This window comes from Cherax quadricarinatus, chromosome 8 (assembly GCF_038502225.1).
Source record: "Cherax quadricarinatus isolate ZL_2023a chromosome 8, ASM3850222v1, whole genome shotgun sequence".
NCBI classification, from domain to species: Eukaryota; Metazoa; Arthropoda; class Malacostraca; order Decapoda; family Parastacidae; genus Cherax; species Cherax quadricarinatus.
The window spans coordinates 46062163-46083469 of record NC_091299.1 but is presented as its reverse complement, the minus strand read 5'-3'; the positions used below and the strand labels follow the sequence as shown (position 1 = coordinate 46083469).

Sequence of the window (21307 nt, the reverse complement as noted above, 5' to 3'; positions counted from 1 at the left end):
TTTCACCTGCCTTGAAAGGTGCTGTTAGTGTGCAGCAATATTCCAGCCTAGATAGAACAAGTGACCTGAAGAGTGTCATCATGGGCTTGGCATCCCTCGTTTTGAAGGTTCTCATTATCCATCCTGTCATTTTTCTAGCAGATGCGATCGATACAATGTTATGGTCCTTGAAGGTGAGATCCTCCGACATGATCACTCCCAGGTCTTTGACGTTGGTGTTTCGCTCTATTTTGTGGCCAGAATTTGTTTTGTACTCTGATGAAGATTTAATTTCCTCATGTTTACCATATCTGAGTAATTGAAATTTCTCATCGTTGAACTTCATATTGTTTTCTGCAGCCCACTGAAAGATTTGGTTGATGTCCGCCTGGAGCCTTGCAGTGTCTGCAATGGAAGACACTGTCATGCAGATTCGGGTGTCATCTGCAAAGGAAGACACGGTGCTGTGGCTGACATCCTTGTCTATGTCAGATATGAGGATGAGGAACAAGATGGGAGCGAGTACTGTGCCTTGTGGAACAGAGCTTTTCACCGTGCCTGCCTCGGACTTTACTCTGTTGACTACTACTCTCTGTGTTCTGTTAGTGAGGAAATTATAGATCCATCGACCGACTTTTCCTGTTATTCCTTTAGCACGCATTTTGTGCGCTATTACGCCATGGTCACACTTGTCGAAGGCTTTTGCAAAGTCTGTATATATTACATCTGCATTCTTTTTGTCTTCTAGTGCATCTAGGACCTTGTCGTAGTGATCCAATAGTTGAGACAGACAGGAGCGACCTGTTCTAAACCCATGTTGTCCTGGGTTGTGTAACTGATGGGTTTCTAGATGGGTGGTGATCTTGCTTCTTAGGACTCTTTCAAAGATTTTTATGATATGGGATGTTAGTGCTATCGGTCTGTAGTTCTTTGCTGTTGCTTTACTGCCCCCTTTGTGGAGTGGGGCTATGTCTGTTGTTTTTAGTAACTGTGGGACGTCCCCCGTGTCCATGCTCCTTCTCCATAGGATGGTAAAGGCTCGTGATAGGGGCTTCTTGCAGTTCTTGATGAACACGGAGTTCCATGAGTCTGGCCCTGGGGCAGAGTGCATGGGCATGTCATTTATCGCCTGTTCGAAGTCATTTGGCATCAGGATAACATCAGATAGGCTTGTGTTAACCAAATTCTGTGGCTCTCTCATAAAAAATTCATTTTGATCTTCGACTCTCAGTCTGGTTAGTGGCTTGCTAAAAACAGAGTCATATTGGGACTTGAGTAGCTCACTCATTTCCTTGCTGTCATCTGTGTAGGACCCATCTTGTTTAAGTAAGGGCCCAATACTGGACGTTGTTCTCGACTTTGATTTGGCATAGGAGAAGAAATACTTTGGGTTTCTTTCGATTTCATTTATGGCTTTTAGTTCTTCCCGCGATTCCTGACTCCTATAAGATTCCTTTAGCTTAAGTTCGATGTTTGCTATTTCTCTGACCAGTGTCTCCCTACGCATTTCAGATAGATTGACCTCTTTTAGCCGCTCTGTTATTCTTTTCCGTCGCCTGTAAAGAGAGCGCCTGTCTCTTTCTATTTTACATCTACTCCTCCTTTTTCTTAGAGGAATAAGTCTTGTGCATACATCGAGTGCCACCAAGTTAATCTGTTCTAGGCATAAGTTGGGGTCTGTGTTGCTTAGTATATCTTCCCAGCTTATATCGGTTAGGACTTGGTTTACTTGGTCCCACTTTATGTTTTTGTTATTGAAGTTGAATTTGGTGAATGCTCCCTCGTGACTAATCTCATTTTGTCGGTCTGGGGCTCTGCGCATACATGTCTGAACCTCAATTATGTTGTGATCTGAGTATATTGTTTTTGATATGGTGACATTTCTTATCAGATCATCATTGTTAGTGAAGATGAGGTCTAGTGTATTCTCCAGTCTAGTAGGCTCTATTATTTGCTGGTTTAAATTGAATTTTGTGCAGAGATTTAAAAGCTCGTGTGAGTGTGAGTTTTCATCAGAGCTGCCTCCTGGTGTTATTACTGCAACAATATTATTTGCTATATTCCTCCATTTTAGGTGCCTTAAGTTGAAATCCCCCAGGAGCAAGATGTTGGGTGCAGGAGCTGGAAGATTTTCCAGACAGTGGTCAATTTTTAACAGCTGTTCCTGGAATTGCTGGGATGTTGCATCCGGAGGCTTGTAGACTACCACAATGACTAGGTTTTGGTTCTCGACTTTTACTGCTAAAACTTCCACTACATCATTTGAGGCATTAAGCAGTTCTGTGCAAACAAGTGACTGCAATGTGCGGGCCAACCCCCCCTCCCCCTTTTGCCTGTTCACTCTGCAACATCTGTATAGGTTGTAACCTGGGATCCATATTTCGTTGTCTAAGTGATCCTTTATGTGGGTCTCAGTGAAAGCCGCGAACATTGCCTTTGCCTCTGCAAGCAGTCCACGGATGAAAGGTATTTTGTTGTTTGTTGCTGGCTTTATTATCAATATTATAATCAAAGACCCTGTATATTTGCAAAGAAGAATGTCATCGGACTGGTGGTATTGTTGGTACTGGGGGGGGATTTTTTTTTCCGGCATTAGTATCTGTATCTGTTGGTTTGGAGTGGAGGCCATCGACTGTGGTTCCACTCCAGGAATGACTGGATTTGGTGTACGATTTCTGCCATTTCCTGCCAGTTTTTTTTTTCCTTCCTGGCACTAAAAAACCTCTCCCTCTTGAGTGGCTGTGGCTACCCAGGTTTTCCCATGGCCTGGATGTTTTGTATCTTTTTGTCCCCTTTAGATGGTGTGCCTGGCAATTTAAGTTATAGCACAGTCTTTCCTGTACTGAAGAGGTACACATTTCAGGGTGAAAAAGCTTACAGGAAGGGAGTTTGCATTTTCCTGTTGTCATATGGGCACGGCATTTTCTAGGGTGGTCATAGTTGCACGTACCATCTGTTTTTCCAGATTTCCCATGTCTGCAGATACCAAGTGCATAGTATGTGCACAGGCTTGGTTTCTGTTTGCCTTGGGTTTCTGTGACTGTATTCCCTGTTGGTGCATGTTTCCCTGTCTTATTCCTATCTTCCCTAGCACCAACAATGGAGCTCCCACCAGTTGTTTTTGGTAATATATCCTCACTATTGCTAGTGGAGTCCTCTTGTTTGCTATTTCCTGTTGTATTTCTTGTTTGCAATATTGGTTTTATCTTATCTTTGACTACTCTTGTTTCCCCACTACAGCTCCTGTCCCCTATGAGGTCATTTATATACATTCCTTCCTGCGTATAATTCCCGACTACCTGGACAAAATCTCCAGCTTCACCATTACTGTCTCCCAGGACAGCACCTCCAGCTTCACCATTACTGTCTCCCAGGACAGCATCTCCAACTTCACCATTACTGTCTCCCAGGACAGCATCTCCAGCTTCACCGTTACTGTCTCCCAGGACACCACCTCCAGCTTCACCATTTCTGTCTCCCAGGACAGCACCTCCAGCTTCACCATTACTGTCTCCCAGGACAGCACCTCCAGCTTCACCATTACTGTCTCCCAGGACAGCACTATCAGCCCCACATTTACTGACTACCAGGACATCACCTCCAGCCTTACAGTTTCTGACTACATGGCCAGTATCAAGGGCAGTACCATTCAGCCCAGACTTTTTATGTTCCCATCTGTTGTAGAAAGCTTCCAGGTTGTCTATGAAAGCAGCTTTGATGTTATCCTCTTTTAATACCCTTGTGATTTTAGTCCACAGATTTATCTCATTTGGGCATACTTAACCCTTTCAGGGTCCGTCCCGTAGATCTACGGCTTTATGTTCAGGGTCCAAACCGTAGATCTACGCCATGAGCTCAGCTCACTCTGATAAACTGTGAGTGGTACATTTGGGCCTAGATATGAGAGAATACATCTATGTGGTATGTGTGCACCACATAAAACAGATCCTGCAGCACACTGTGCATAATGAGACAAAAAAAATGAAATCATGATTTTTCGATTAAAACAGCAACTTTGCAATGTTTTTTCGTATGTTTTTTATAGTTGTATTTGCGATTTCTTGGTCTCATTTGATAGAATGGAAGACATATTACAGAAATAGAGATGATTTTGATTGGTTTTAGCATTGGAAATGGCTTGAAACTGAGCTCAAAGTAGCGGAAATGTTAAATTTTTGCCGATATTCAAGAGTAAACAAACGACCTCACACGTCTAATACACATCAGCTGGTGGGTCTAATATACATTCACAAATATGGTGATGATATTTATACAATTATTACAGTATTGCATAACAGTAAATCTTCTATTTTTTGGTGTGAATAAAAATTCATTATGTGAATAAAAAATCAAAATGGAATTTATTTGTAAAGCCTCAAAACATAACTAATGAACAGAGGAAATGTTAGTTTAGTGCCAGGAATGCCTACATTGTTCATTCTGGACCCTATTTTGAAATTGGAATATTTTGAACTTTGTGTTAAATTGGCCAAATTAACAATTTCCGATCACTTTATTTTGTAGTTGAAACAGATGACTTGGCGATTTCTTGTGCTCAATCGATAGAATAGAAGTAATACTAGTGAAATAGCTAAGAATTTGGTTGATTGGAATAATGTAATTGGCCTAAAATGGGAGTCAAAGTCGGCAAAATCGCCGATTCGTAAATATCGCTGACACATCAAAATTCGCGAGAGCATAATTTCGTCAATTTTCCACCAATTTTCGTACTTTTTGTTTTATTACCTTCACAAAAAGATTCTCTACGATTTCATAAGAAAAAATAACAAATTTTTTTTTTTAAATATCTTGGACACTGGTGCGTGACTCCAGATTTGGGCCTTGGACCCTGAAAGGGTTAAAAACACTTCCCTGTTTTAATACTGCTTGTAGCTAGTTCTTGGATATCTGCACAAGGGGCGTGACACCAATTTCCACAAAAATTACAATTTATCCATGTGGAAGCCCGTTTGTTTGATTTATTGCAGACTACACACAGCTTCATAATGATTTGAATGGATGATTGACTGTAATTCTACTAGCAACCTCTTGAATACTCTATTAATAACCTCTTTAAATAAAGCTCTAGCTATCTGTATTTCTATTTCTAACTGTACTTTTATATCAGGACAGCTTACCGGAGTACGCTCCTGGAGTTTGTTTTATATTTATTGTTTGTGTTTATAAGGGCGCCTACAACCCCATCAGACTTAAACAACTATAGGCCAATATCAAACTTACCATTGCTATCCAAAATCTTTGAGAAACTCGTGCACAGGAGACTATTTTCATTTATAACAGCACAAAACATACTCAACCCCTGCCAATTTGGATTTAGGAAAAATAAAAGCACTAATGATGCAATCATAAAAATGCTAGATCTGCTTTACACAGCATTGGAAAATAAGGAATATCTACTAGGAATTTTTATTGACCTAAGAAAAGCTTTTGACACAGTAGACCACGACATCCTACTCCACAAACTTGACCATTACGGTATAAGAGGCCATGCGCTTGCTTATTTCAAATCTTACCTTACTAATAGGTATCAGTATGTTACCATTAAAGACACAGCATCAACAACATGGCCACTTGATACTGGAGTTCTGCAGGGAAGTGTCCTTGGTCCCCTGCTCTTCCTCATATACATCAATGATCTTCCAAACGTATCCCAACACCTGAAACCCATTCTCTTTGCTGACGACACGACTTATGTCATCTCTCACCCTAATCTTGCCACCCTCAACACCATTGTTAACGAGGAGCTGATCAAAATATCGACTTGGATGACAGCCAATAAACTTACGCTTAACACTGACAAAACCTACTATATTATGTTTGATAGCAGAGCAGGAGATGCACAAATTAACATTAAGATCGACAACTCTCTAATTACCAGACATAATGAGGGCAAATTCCTAGGCCTATACCTTGACAACAACCTGAATTTCAGCACCCATATCCAACACATAACCAAAAAAGTATCCAAAACAGTTGGGATCCTCTCCAAGATACGATACTACATGCCGCAAAATGCCCTTCTCACACTATACCACTCACTTATTTATCCATACCTCACCTATGCTATTTGTGCTTGGGGATCAACTGCAGCAACACACCTAAAGCCAATAATAACCCAACAAAAAGCTGCAGTAAGAATAATCACTAAATCCCATCCCTGGCAACACATCCCCCCACTCTTCATAGATCTAAACTTACTCCCTGTTCAGTACATCCACACTTACTACTGTACAATCTACATGAAGTTGAATTTGGTGAATGCTCCCTCGTGACTAGTCTCATTTTGTCGGTCTGGGGCTCCAAGCATACACTTCTGAACCTCAATTATGTTGTGATCTGAGTATATTGTTTTTGATATGGTGACATTTCTTATCAGATCATCATTGTTAGTGAAGATGAGGTCTAGTGTATTCTCCAGTCTAGTAGGCTCTATTATTTGCTGGTTTAAATTGAATTTTGTGCAGAGATTTAAAAGCTCGTGTGAGTGTGAGTTTTCATCAGAGCTGCCTCCTGGTGTTATTACTGCAACAATATTATTTGCTATATTCCTCCATTTTAGGTGCCTTAAGTTGAAATCCCCCAGGAGCAAGACGTTGGGTGCAGGAGCTGGAAGATTTTCCAGACAGTGGTCAATTTTTAACAGCTGTTCCTGGAATTGCTGGGATGTTGCATCCGGAGGCTTGTAGACTACCACAATGACTAGGTTTTGGTTCTCGACCTTTACTGCTAAAACTTCCACTACATCATTTGAGGCATTAAGCAGTTCTGTGCAAACAAGTGACTGCAATGAACAGGCCAACCCCCCCACCTATCATTCACTCCATCACTGTCTTGCCAGAAGGGTGCTTTACACTACAGTTTAAACTGCAACATTAACACCCCTCCTTCAGAGTGCAGGACTCAAGTCCGGCCTGCCGGTTTCCCTGAACCCCTTCATAAATGTTACTTTGCTCACACTCCAACAGCACGTCAAGTATTAAAAACCATTTGTCTCCATTCACTCCTATCAAACACGCTCACGCATGCCTGCTGGAAGTCCAAGCCCCTCGCACACAAAACCTCCTTTACCCCCTCCCTCCAACCTTTCCTAGGCCGACCCCTACCCCGCCTTCCTTCCACTAGACTGATACACTCTTGAAGTCACTCTGTTTCGTTCCATTCTCTCTACATGTCTGAACCACCTCAACAACCCTTCCTCAGCCCTCTGGACAACAGTTTTGGTAATCCCGCACCTCCTCCTAACTTCCAAACTACGAATTCTCTGCATTATATTCACACCACACATTGCCCTCAGACATGACATCTCCACTGCCTCCAGCCTTCTCCTCGCTGCAACATTCATCACCCATGCTTCACACCCATATAAGAGCGTTGGTAAAACTATACTCTCATACATTCCCCTCTTTGCCTCCAAGGACAAAGTTCTTTGTCTCCACAGACTCCTAAGTGCACCACTCACCCTTTTCCCCTCATCAATTCTATGATTCACCTCATCCTTCATAGACCCATCCACTGACACATCCACTCCCAAATATCTGAATACATTCACCTCCTCCATACTCTCTCCCTCCAATCTGATATCCAATCTTTCATCACCTAATCTTTTTGTTATCCTCCTAACCTTACTCTTTCCTGTATTCACTTTTAATTTTCTTCTTCTGCACACCCTACCAAATTCATCCACCAATCTCTGCAACTTCTCTTCAGAATCTCCCAAGAGCACAGTGTCATCAGCAAAGAGCAACTGTGACAGCTCCCACTTTATGTGTGATTCTTTATCTTTTAACTCCTGTGGCAACATTTTGCTCTCCAGAGACTTTTGTCAGGCTTGACAGAGCTCCTGGAGAGCAAAATGTTGCACCAATAAAATGTCTCACTAGCTGTATGTGTGTCCCTTCACCTAATAATAAGTCAGCAGGCCTCTGTGGTGTACCTCCATTCTTAGAATCTTATATGAATATCTGGTTTAGGCAGAGATTTATACCTAAGAATAAGTTGAATATTTTAAGGATTTCATCACAGGAGGGGATTTTGGTAGCTGAAGAAAATTATGGGAGGCTGAGGAATATTATGGGGGGATGATGACCCATCTTGGTGCTTTCATTGACCAATATTAATACAAGCATGATGAGGCTATATATTTACTAATATGCTAATAAAGAACATAATTAAATTTCCAATTCACTGATCCTTCCTATGAAAAAAAAAGGGATAAAATGTTACCGGTGGCCTGGTGGCTAAAGCTCTCGCTTCACACACGGAGGGCCCGGGTTCGATTCCCGGCGGGTAGAAACATTTCGACACGTTTCCTTACACCTGTTGTCCTGTTCACCTAGCAGCAAATAGGTACCTGGGTGTTAGTCGACTGGTGTGGGTCGCATCCTGGGGGACAAGATTAAGGACCCCAATGGAAATAAGTTAGACAGTCCTCGATGACGCACTGACTTTCTTGGGTTATCCTGGGTGGCTAACCCTCGGGGGTTAAAAATCCGAACGAAATCTTAAATCTTAACTTTTATTAGTGGCTATCAGAATTTATTTTCTCAACCAAGATTTTCTTCCATATTAATATAATCAAAACTAAGTGCTGAACCCACAAGGATTTTCTTCCATAACTTGAGAAAGCTTCCTGATCAGCTTTAACCCTTTGACTGTCGAAAGGCCCAATCCTGAAGTGTCTCCTGGTGTCGCAAAATATTCGAAAAAAAAAATTATTTTTTCTTATGAAAATGTTAAGATTATTTTTCTGATTGTTTTAGTCCCCAAAAAAATTTTCCCATCAGTACTTACCAAGATATAGAGGCATGAAGTTTGCAGAAAATGAGCCACGTATGGCAACAGCGGCAACTGCCGCTCACCTGGTAAACTTTAGTTTACTTGTATTTGAAGGTTTGTTGTTTTTTTCACTATTTTATTTTTTCACATAACTTATGTGGCCTGTGAGACCAAAATAAGGTGCAATGTACATATATACACTCGTTGTATACAACACAATAAGCACACAAACATAATTATCAATATATTGTTTACAAAACTTGTTTACAAAAACAAACAATACAAAATTTTTTTTATTACTATTGTTCTATAATATATATACCAATATACAGTCACTGAACATACTCCTAGAAGTTCTGCAGCTTGTGGAACTCTTTGAAACATGGTGTCGTGCACAGTGGTGTTTTACACTCTCACACATAAAACATGGTGTCATACACAGTGGTGTTTTACACTCCTACACATAAAACATGGTGTCATACACAGTGGTGTTTTACACTCCTCACACATAAAACATGGTGTCATACACAGTGGTGTTTTACACTCTCACACATAAAACATGGTGTCATACACAATGGTGTTTTACACTCTCACACATAAAACATGGTGTCATACACAATGGTGTTTTACACTTTCACACATAAAACATGGTGTCATACACAGTGGTGTTTTACACTCCTCACACATAAAACATGGTGTCATACACAATGGTGTTTTACACTCTCACACATAAAACATGGTGTCATACACAGTGGTGTTTTACACTCCTCACACATAAAACATGGTGTCATACACAATGGTGTTTTACACTCTCACACATAAAACATGGTGTCATACACAGTGGTGTTTTACACTCTCACACATAAAACATGGTGTCATACACAATGGTGTTTTACACTCTCACACATAAAACATGGTGTCATACACAGTGGTGTTTTACACTCTCACACATAAAACATGGTGTCATACACAATGGTGTTTTACACTCTCACACATAAAATCAGTGTGTGCATTTTTGTGGAAGTTTTTTTTTATGTACAAAGACGAAACACCTCGTCTGAGCAGTTTTCTTCACAGTATTAGCAGGCAGTTGTGTTATGTAGTTATCCTAGGTAAATGGTCGTGTGTCATCATTCCTTCCTTCCTAATTTCCTTCATTCCTTTCCTACCTGGAGGCTACCTGGAGGGCATTCCACCTCTCTTCCTACATTCCTTCATCTGTCCTTCCTTACTTTTTTCCTTCCTTTCATCTAGTCCTTCCTTCATTCCTGCCTTCCCTTCTTGCTTCTGGTTTCTATAATATATATACACATATATAGTCACTAGATACTTTCATAAAACTGCTATTATCACCATTCAGCAAGCTTGTCTTGGGTGCGAGTGTGTGGCTTATAATTGTTTTGAGTCAGGAGTCGGCAGCTGTCAAAATGACATACTGTCTCATTACTCACTCCCCCTACCGCCTGTCAAAACAATGGGGTCGGATGCTGCTTCCCCTCCATTCTGTCTAATTATCTTTCTCCCTCATTCTATCTCTTTCAATCTGTCTCTCTTTCTCTCTCTCTGTCTATCTCTGTCTCACAGGTACACATAAATACAACTATACATAGTGTAAATTACCTATGATAACCCCAAAAATCCAGACAAAGTGCTATACTCTGCTTGAAGATGTGAGTAAACGTGATGACAACACAGTCTTGTGGCTCTCTCTGAGACAGAGCTAGACGGATAGACAGGGAGTTTGGCAGACAGACAAATGTTTGTTCGTCGTCGTCTTCTCTTCCTCCTCCTTCTCCTTCTCCCTCTTCTCCTTCTCCTCCTCCCTTTTCTCCTTCTCCTTCTCCTTCTCCTCCTTCTCCTCCTCCTTCTTCTCCTCCTCCTCCCTCTTCTCCTTCTCCTCCTCCTCCTTCTTCTCCTTCTCCTCCTCCTCCTCCTGGCTCTTGACATATAGACAGCTGCCCCCCTCCCTCCACCCTCGTTTATGCTCATCAAAGGTCAGCTCTTATCAGATGTTATCTCCCCTTATCTTGTCACTGTCATGAGGTGAACTGTTTTCATGCCTCAAGGGAACATATTATTATATATTATTATTATTAGGTATTATTATTATTATTATTATTATTCCTCTTCTTCCTATTCTTCCTCTTCTTCTTCTTCTTCTTCTTCTTCTTCCTCCTTCCTCCTCCTCCCTCCTTCCTCCTCCCTCCTTCCACCTCCTCCCTCCTTCTTCCTCCTCCCTCCTTCCTCCTCCCTCCTTCTTCCTCCTCCCTCCTTCCTCCTCCTCCCTCCTCCTTCCTTCCTCTTCCTTCTTCCTCCTCTTCTTCCTCCTCCTCTTCTTCCTCCTCCTCTTCCTCCTCCTCCTCCTCTTCTTCCTCCTCCTCCTCCTCCTCCATTGCTTTTGGTCTCAAACTCCTCGAAATCATGAAATTGATCTTCAATGACACTTCCATCTGTGTTAGAGCATCACTTGGGAAGAGAAGAGTCCCAGATTTGCTGGGGAGTCACATATTTCTTACCGCTAGACATGCTGAAAAAGGACGACTGAAATGGTATTCCCACAATGCACCACTGGCTCCCCGATTTTTTTTATATGGTGCACACTGACCATGGAGACCCATTCTCTCACATGTGGGCCTACCAGCTTTCTCCTGCTTGATTTGAAGCCGCTAGAATTTATGCTTATAGATACTTCAAACACATCAAACACGGTATCTCCTATGACCTATATATACGACCGCGACAGTCAAAGGGTTAAATTGTCACTGCTGGTGTACAATAAGAAGAGGAATGTTTAGAGCAGTGGTTCTTAACCAGGGATATGGGAAGCAAATAATGGGGGTTATGGGACTCGATCTCTGAACAATTTTTCTCCCTTACCACTCCTTTTATTTCATCATTCGACCAATTGCTCCTCTCCCCTCTGGCACCCAGGTCCAGGTAGACCCACCCTCCTATATCCAAAAATTTCTGCTGTACACTTTAACACCACATGTATCCATGTATAAACATAAGTAAGTAAATTTACTTACATGATTCATTACCTTTGTAACTTGTGAGTTCATTACCTTTGTACCTTGTTCAGCTATCAAAACTTTGGGGCCCAGTCCCTGGACCTATTATGTACCACTGTAATCTTTAAATACCTTTGTAACTTGTCATGACTGTGACCATATCTACCTGGAGTTCATTACCTTTGTAACTTGCTCAGCTATCAAAACTCTGGGGCCCAGTCCCTGGACCCATTATGTACCTCTGTAATCTTTTGACTACCGCCCACAGGATAGGTATGGGATGCATAATAAACATATTAAACTAAAAGTTAAGAAATCACACACAAAAAAGAAGTCTGCATTACAGGTGGGATTGTCAGATAGGAAGGCAGACAGGGTAGTGTGTCCAAGTGTTAAAGATGGCATGCACTCTGATAAATGGTACAATCAAGTCCTTCAGACAATCATTACAATCATAGGGAAATGCTTAACCCATAGGGTAGGGAATGAGAGGTAATCACTGGCTAGCAACTCTATTTTTTTGGATAAAGAGACTTTCACTAATATCAAAGCATTTCCCTAAAAGGAGGTGCTTTGATACACCAGTAACTCACCAGCATCAAGACAATATGACAAAGAGCAGTACACAAAGAAGCTTGTGCTGCACTTACAGTACAAATTATATTAAAGTAGTTAAATCAGAGAAAAGGCAAATAATACATTTTATAGTCTAAAACATGTCAGAAAACAATATTTTGATGTTATTTACATTTCTATCAATCACAATGATAGCCCTACTTAGTTTATTAAAACTTCATAATAAAACCTATATACAATATGACAGATTTTTCTCATAATGCTGGCATACTCCCTCACTCCACCCACATTGAGGACTCAATGATTAAATATAGACAACTGTGGTGTTAACCTATGAGTTATGGAGATTGCAACTACATTACAGAGTTACAGTCAATTCCTGCCTCCACCCACACCCTCCTATCTCCACCACAACTACCATAATCCTTCCACTATCACCACAGCCCCCATCACTCCCCACACCCTCTCACAACCATCACTCCCCATACCACCATTATCACACTCTGCCCACCTCTGAGGTGTTCACCACCCACCTGCATCTTTTGCATATCTGCCTTCACCACCAACCTGCCTATCACCCATGTCCTCCCTCAACCACCCACCTCCAACACTAAGCCCTTTTACCTTGTACAGCAATAAGGTATACATCAAATCAGATATTTTTGTCATCACAAACAAAAGAGTAAAATGCTTATAAAGACAAAGCTGGAGTGAAGATCTTTATCTGTAGAACATTTCACCCAACTGCATTTGCACTATTAAAGCTGCTGTTTCTCTTGTCTGTTAGGTATTGGAAAAGGCCTAGTGCTGGGTGAAAGTTTGTACAAATAAAGTTCTTTACTGCAGCCATGCCTTTGTTACTAACTGTCAGCATCCTTGTTACTGTCTCCACAAAGTAAAATGATAATTTTACATTATATTATTTTAAATATAAATGTTCCCATAAAAAATACTTTCTCAGTTTAAATTTATTACTTTCATTTATACTTTGCTACAAGAGTCATGAGTGGGACAACCTCAGCTCTGCTAAATTACTTGTCTCACATGGCCAAGAAAGAAGCACGTACGCACACATGCACACACGCACACGCACGCACACACACACACACACACACACACACACACACACACACACACACACACACACACACACACACACACACACACACACACACACACATGAAAAGCTCATGCATCAACATGTTAAGAGAGACTACCAGAGAGAGAGGAGAGGATGAACCAGCAAGACTGGACCTTGTATTCACCTTGAGTAGTTCTGACATCGAGGATATCATGTATGAAAGGCCCCTGGGAGCTAGTGATTATGTGGTTCTGTGCTTTGACTACATAGTTGAGCTCCAAGTGGAGAGAGCAGCAGGAATAGGGTGGGAAAAACCAAACTACAAAGGGGGAACTACTCAGGCTTGAGGAACTTCTTTCAAGACATTCAGTGGGAGAGGGAACTGACAGGAAAACCAGTACAAGAAATGATGGACTATGTGGCAACAAAATGCAAGGAGGCAGAGGAGAGGTTTGTTCCCAAGGGAAACAGAAATAATGGGAAGAACAGAACGAGTCCTTGGTTAACCCAAAGGTGTAGGGAGGCAAAAACTAGGTGTACTAGAGAATGGAAAAGGTACAGAAGACAGAGAACTCAGGAAAATAAAGAGATTAGCCGAAGAGCCAGAAACAAATATGCACAGATAAGAAGGGAGGCTCAGCGGCAATACGAAAATGACATAGCATCGAAAGTCAAGACTGACCCGAAGCTGTTGTACAGCCACATCAGGAGGAAAACAACAGTCAAGGACCAGGTAATCAGACTGAGGAAGGGTGATGGGGGAATTCACAAGAAACGACCGGGAGGTATGTCAGGAGCTCAACACAAGATTTAAAGGAGTATTTACAGTGGAAACCAGTAGGACTCCAGGAAATCAGACCAGGGGGGTGCACCAGCAAGTGCTGGATGAGGTACATATAACCAAGGAGGAGGTGAAGAAGCTGCTATGCGAACTTGACACCTCAAAGGCGGTGGGACCCGACAACATCTCTCCGTGGGTCCTTAAAGAGGGAGCAGAGATATTGTGTGTACCGTTAACAAAGATCTTCAACACATCATTTGAAACTGGGCAACTCCCCAAACACCTCAATTACTGGGAGCGCTTGAGGTTCCTAAACCTGTATTCCCTGGAACGCAGGCGGGAGAGATACATGATTATATACACCTGGAAAATCCTAGAGGGACTAGTACCGAACTTGCACACGAAAATCACTCACTACGAAAGCAAAAGACTTGGCAGACGATGCAACATCCCCCCAGTGAAAAGCAGGGGTGTCACTAGCATGTTAAGAGACCATACAATAAGTGTCAGGGGCCCGAGACTGTTCAACTGCCTCCCAGCATACATAAGGGGGATTACCAACAGACCCCTGGCAGTCTTCAAGCTGGCACTGGACAAGCACCTAAAGTCGGTTCCTGACCAGCCGGGCTGTGGCTCGTACGTTGGTTTGCGTGCAGCCAGCAGCAACAGCCTGGTTGATCAGGCTCTGATTCACCAGGAGGCCTGGTCACAGACCGGGCCGTGGGGGCGTTGACCCCCGGAACTCTCTCCAGGTAAACTCCAGGTAAACCCCTGGCAGTCTTCAAGCTGGCACTGGACAAGCACCTAAAGTCGGTTCCTGACCAGCCGGGCTGTGGCTTGTACGTTGGTTTGCGTGCAGCCAGCAGCAACAGCCTGGCTGATCAGGCTCTGATCCAACAGGAGGCCTGGTCACAGACCGGGCCGTGGGGGCGTTGACCCCCAGAACTCTCTCCAGGTAAACTCCAGGAGACAGAAGGAGCTCCAGAGGGACGGAGAGGTGTGGCACATCACCAGGTGCTGGACATGGTACACACAACCGAGGAAGAAGCGAAGAGGCTTCTGAGTGAGCTACATACCTCAAAGGCAATGGGGCCAGATAACATCTCTCCATGGGTTCTGAGAGAGGGAGCAGAGGAGCTATGTTTACCCCTAACAACAATATTCAATACACCTATCGAAACACGGAGATTGCCCGAGGCATGGAAGACAGCAAATGTAGTCCCAATCTTTAAAAAAGGAGACAGACATGAAGCACTAAACTATAGACCAGTGTCACTGACATGTATAGTATGCAAAGTCATGGAGAAGATTGTCAGGAGAAGAGTGGTGGAACACCTAGAAAGGAATGATCTCATCAACAGCACCCAACATGGTTTCAGGGATGGGAAATCCTGTGTCACAAACCTACTGGAGTTCTATGACAAGGTGACAGCAGTAAGACAAGAGAGAGAGAGGGGTGGGTGGATTGCATTTTCTTGGACTGCAAGAAGGCGTTTGACACAGTACCACACAAGCGATTAGTGCAAAAACTGGAGGACCAAGCAGGGATAACAGGGAAGGCACTACAATGGATCAGGGAATATATGTCAGGAAGACAGCAGCAAGTAATGGTATGTGGTGAGGTGTCAGAGTGGGCACCTGTGACCAGCAGGGTCCCACAGGGGTCAGTCCTAGGACCAGTGCTGTTTCTGTTATTTGTGAACGACATGACAGAAGGAATAAACTCTGAGGTGTCACTGTTTGCAGATGACGTAAAGTTGATGAGAAGAATTCATTCGATCGAAGACCAGGCAGAACTACAAAGGGATCTGGACAAGCTGCAGACCTGGTCCAGCAATTGGCTCCTGGAGTTCAATCCCACCAAGTGCAAAGTCATGAAGATTGGGGAAGGGCAAAGAAGACTGCAGACGGAGTATAGTCTAGGGGGCCAGAGACTACAAACCTCACTCAAGGAAAAAGATCTTGGGGTGAGTATAACACCAGGCACATCTCCTGAAGCGCACATCAATCAAATAACTGCTGCAGCATATGGGCGCCTGGCAAACCTCAGAACAGCATTCCGACATCTTAATAAGGAGTCGTTCAGGACCCTGTACACCATGTACGTTAGGCCCATATTGGAGTATGCGGCACCAGTTTGGAACCCACACCTAGCCAAGCATGTAAAGAAACTAGAGAAAGTGCAAAGGTTTGCCACAAGACTAGTCCCAGAGCTAAGAGGTATGTCCTACGAGGAAAGGTTAAGGGAAATCAACCTGACGACACTGGAGGACAGGAGAGATAGGGGGGACATGATAACGACTTACAAAATACTGAGAGGAATTGACAAGGTGGACAAAGACAGGATGTTCCAGAGACTGGACATAGCAACAAGGGGACACAGTTGGAAGCTGAAGACACAGATGAATCACATGGATGTTAGGAAGTATTTCTTCAGCCACAGAGTAGTCAGGAAGTGGAATAGTTTGGGAAGAGATGTAGTGGAGGCAGGATCCATACATAGCTTTAAGCAGAGGTACGATAAAGCTCGTGGTTCGGGGAGAGTGACCTAGTGGCGACCAGTGAAGAGGCGGGGCCAGGAGCTTGGACTCGACCCCTGCAACCTCAACTAGGTGAGTACAACTAGGTGAGTACACACACACACACACACACACACAAACACAATACAAAAAAACTAAATAATTTCGTCTTTCCTTTCTATGACAGCTCATCAATAATTTCACAGAGAAATTGACCTTTAATGATGCTATTATTCAAACCTGCCACAACAGAAGTTATTACATCTGACTTAGTGTTATAATATTGTGTTATGGCTCTCCAAAGAGCTGAACGGCAGCCTAATTTAACAAGCCAAAGATCAAGATTTTTAACACAATATACAGAAGTGTCAGTTAGAGCTGAAATTTCCTCATATATATAACTAATATCATGTTCTAGCAGGTTAAGAAAACTGATTATGGAAAGAAATGTACTGTCATCATCATCTGCTGGCTTCTTTGCCAAGATAATTTCTTTCTGGGCAGGTGGCAGTGCACAGAGTGATGGTATAATGGGAGACCTCAGTAACACTGGAGGGATGGTGCATGATGACCAGGATGCCAAAGCCCCAGATAATGATTTTGCTGCTGTTCTGCCTACCAGGATATCTTCACTGTAAATATTCATTTCTCCTTTGTCAAAAACCCTATCATCATCCTGGAAAGATATTACAAAATATTAATACCTAAAAAATTAGTTACAGTGCATATTTCCAGAGTTACAGCTCTAGACCATGCCCAACATATAGAAATGGGAACGATTTATTCCATGTATATTAGCTTCTGCACTTTTTCGGAAAATAAATAGATAAAACTAGTACAGTTACAATTAATAAAAGTTAATCAATAAAGCTCTAAAAAAAAATAAAAAAGGCACGTCACTGTGACTGCTATAGTTAATTCATAATGAATGACTGGTAGGAAACCAACATGAGCTTGGGAAAGCGTCTAAAATGCACCAAAAATATTTAACAACAAATATTTACAAAGGCAAGAGTTATGCATTTGATCCTAGCAAGAGACTCATGTAGTGGTAGTAAGGTAAAAAATAATGCAGTTTCTGTGACCTTTTCTTGCAATTTCCTCTGCAGATGAAGAAATTTCTAGATACGGTACTTAATTTCAGCAAAAAAATTTATATTATTATTATTATTATCACACTGGCCGATTCCCACCAAGGCAGGGTGGCCCGAAAAAGAAAAACTTTCACCATCATTCACTCCATCACTGTCTTGCCAGAAGGGTGCTTTACACTACAGTTTTTAAACTGCAACATTAACACCCCTCCTTCAGAGTGCAGGCACTGTACTTCCCATCTCCAGGACTCAAGTCCGGCCTGCCGGTTTCCCTGAACCCCTTCATAAATGTTACTTTGCTCACACTCCAACAGCACGTCAAGTATTAAAAACCATTTGTCTCCATTCACTCCTATCAAACACGCTCATGCATACCTGCTGGAAGTCCAAGCCCCTTGCACACAAAACCTCCTTTACCCCCTCTCTCCAACCTTTCCTAGGCCGACCCCTACCCCGCCTTCCACTACAGACTGATACACTCTTGAAGTCATTCTGTTTCGCTCCATTCTCTCTACATGTCCGAACCACCTCAACAACCCTTCCTCAGCCCTCTGGACAACAGTTTTGGTAATCCCGCACCTCCTCCTAACTTCCAAACTACGAATTCTCTGCATTATATTCACACCACACATTGCTCTCAGACATGACATCTCCACTGCCTCCAGCATTCTCCTCGCTGCAACATTCATCACCCATGCTTCACACCCATATAAGAGCGTTGGTAAAACTATACTCTCATACATTCCCCTCTTTGCCTCCAAGGACAAAGTTCTTTGTCTCCACAGACTCCTAAGTGCACCACTCACTCTTTTCCCCTCATCAATTCTATGATTCACCTCATCTTTCATAGACCCATCGGCTGACACGTCCACTCCCAAATATCTGAATACATTCACCTCCTCCATACTCTCTCCCTCCAATCTGATATTCAATCTTTCATCACCTAATCTTTTTGTTATCCTCATAACCTTACTCTTTCCTGTATTCACCTTTAATTTTCTTCTTTTGCACACCCTACCAAATTCATCCACCAATCTCTGCAACTTCTCTTCAGAATCTCTCAAGAGCACAGTGTCATCAGCAAAGAGCAGCTGTGACAACTCCCACTTTGTGTGTGATTCTTTATCTTTTAATTCAACGCCTCTTGTCAAGACCCTCGCATTTACTTCTCTTACAACCCCATCTATAAATATATTAAACAACCACGGTGACATCACACATCCTTGTCTAAGGCCTACTTTTACTGGGAAATAATTTCCCTCTTTCCTACATACTCTAACTTGAGCCTCACTATCCTCGTAAAAACTCTTCACTGCTTTCAGTAACCTACCTCCTACACCATACACTTGCAACATCTGCCACATTGCCCCCCCTATCCACCCTGTCATACGCCTTTTCCAAATCCATAAATGCCACAAAGACCTCTTTAGCCTTATCTAAATACTGTTCACTTATATGTTTCACTGTAAACACCTGGTCCACACACCCCCTACCTTTCCTAAAGCCTCCTTGTTCATCTGCTATCCTATTCTCCGTCTTACTCTTAATTCTTTCAATAATAACTCTACCATACACTTTACCAGGTATACTCAGCAGACTTATCCCCCTATAATTTTTGCACTCTCTTTTATCCCCTTTGCCTTTATACAAAGGAACTATGCATGCTCTCTGCCAATCCCTAGGTACCTTACCCTCTTCCATACATTTATTAAATAATTGCACCAACCACTCCAAAACTATATCCCCACCTGCTTTTAACATTACTATCTTTATCCCATCAATCCCGGCTGCCTTACCCCCTTTCATTTTACCTACTGCCTCACGAACTTCCCCCACACTCACAACTGGCTCTTCCTCACTCCTACAAGATGTTATTCCTCCTTGCCCTATACACGAAATCACAGCTTCCCTGTCTTCATCAACATTTAACAATTCCTCAAAATATTCCCTCCATCTTCCCAATACCTCTAACTCTCCATTTAATAACTCTCCTCTCCTATTTTTAACTGACAAATCCATTTGTTCTCTAGGCTTTCTTAACTTGTTAATCTCACTCCAAAACTTTTTCTTATTTTCAACAAAATTTGTTGATAACATCTCACCCACTCTCTCATTTGCTCTCTTTTTACATTGCTTCACCACTCTGTTAACCTCTCTCTTTTTCTCCATATACTCTTCCCTCCTTGCATCACTTCTACTTTGTAAAAACTTCTCATATGCTAACTTTTTCTCCCTTACTACTCTCTTTACATCATTCCACCAATCGCTCCTCTTCCCTCCCGCACCCACTTTTCTGTAACCACAAACTTCTGCTGAACACTCTAACACTACATTTTTAAACCTACCCCATACCTCTTCGACCCCATTGCCTATGCTCTCATTAGCCCATCTATCCTCCAATAGCTGTTTATATCTTACCCTAACTGCCTCCTCTTTTAGTTTATAAACCTTCACCTCTCTCTTCCCTGATGCTTCTATTCTCCTTGTATCCCATCTACCTTTTACTCTCAGTGTAGCTACAACTAGAAAGTGATCTGATATATCTGTGGCCCCTCTATAAACATGTACATCCTGAAGTCTACTCAACAGTCTTTTATCTACCAATACATAATCCAACAAACTACTGTCATTTCGCCCTACATCATATCTTGTATACTTATTTATCCTCTTTTTCTTAAAATATGTATTACCTATAACTAAACCCCTTTCTATACAAAGTTCAATCAAAGGGCTCCCATTATCATTTACACCTGGCACCCCAAACTTACCTACCACACCCTCTCTAAAAGTTTCTCCTACTTTAGCATTCAGGTCCCCTACCACAATTACTCTCTCACTTGGTTCAAAGGCTCCTATACATTCACTTAACATCTCCCAAAATCTCTCTCTCTCTCCTCTGCATTCCTCTCTTCTCCAGGTGCATACACGCTTATTATGACCCACTTCTCGCGTCCAACCTTTACTTTAATCCACATAATTCTTGAATTTACACATTCATATTCTCTTTTCTCCTTCCATAACTGATCATTTAACATTACTGCTACCCCTTCCTTTGCTCTAACTCTCTCAGATACTCCAGATTTAATCCCATTTATTTCCCCCCACTGAAACTCTCCTACCCCCTTCAGCTTTGTTTCGCTTAGGGCCAGGACATCCAACTTCTTTTCATTCATAACATCAGCAATCATCTGTTTCTTGTCATCCGCACTACATCCATGCACATTTAAGCATCCCAGTTTTATAAAGTTTTTCTTCTTCTCTTTTTTAGTAAGTGTCTACAGGAGAAGGGGTTACTAGCCCATTGCTCCCGGCATTTTAGTCGCCTCATACGACACGCATGGCTTACGGAGGAAAGATTCTTTTCCACTTCCCCATGGACAATAGAAGAAATAAAGAAGAACAAGAGCTATTTAGAAAAAGGAGAAAAACCTAGATGTATGTATATATATATGCATGTGCGTGTCTGTGAA

At 42.2% G+C, this 21307-nt stretch overlaps 1 protein-coding gene across 2 annotated transcripts in view; it reads right to left on the bottom strand.

Moving 5' to 3' along the window:
• Positions 1–12856: 12856 nt before the first annotated feature.
• The window catches only part of LOC128685281 (Thyroid adenoma-associated protein homolog), a 113806-nt gene continuing 105355 nt past the window's right edge, over positions 12857–21307 (bottom strand). For both annotated transcript variants that reach the window (XM_070083050.1, XM_070083051.1), the window contains exon 10: positions 12857–17419. In XM_070083050.1, the coding sequence (XP_069939151.1) occupies positions 16922–17419 (498 nt within the window). In that variant the 3' untranslated portion in view covers positions 12857–16921. The remainder of the gene's footprint in view (positions 17420–21307) is intronic.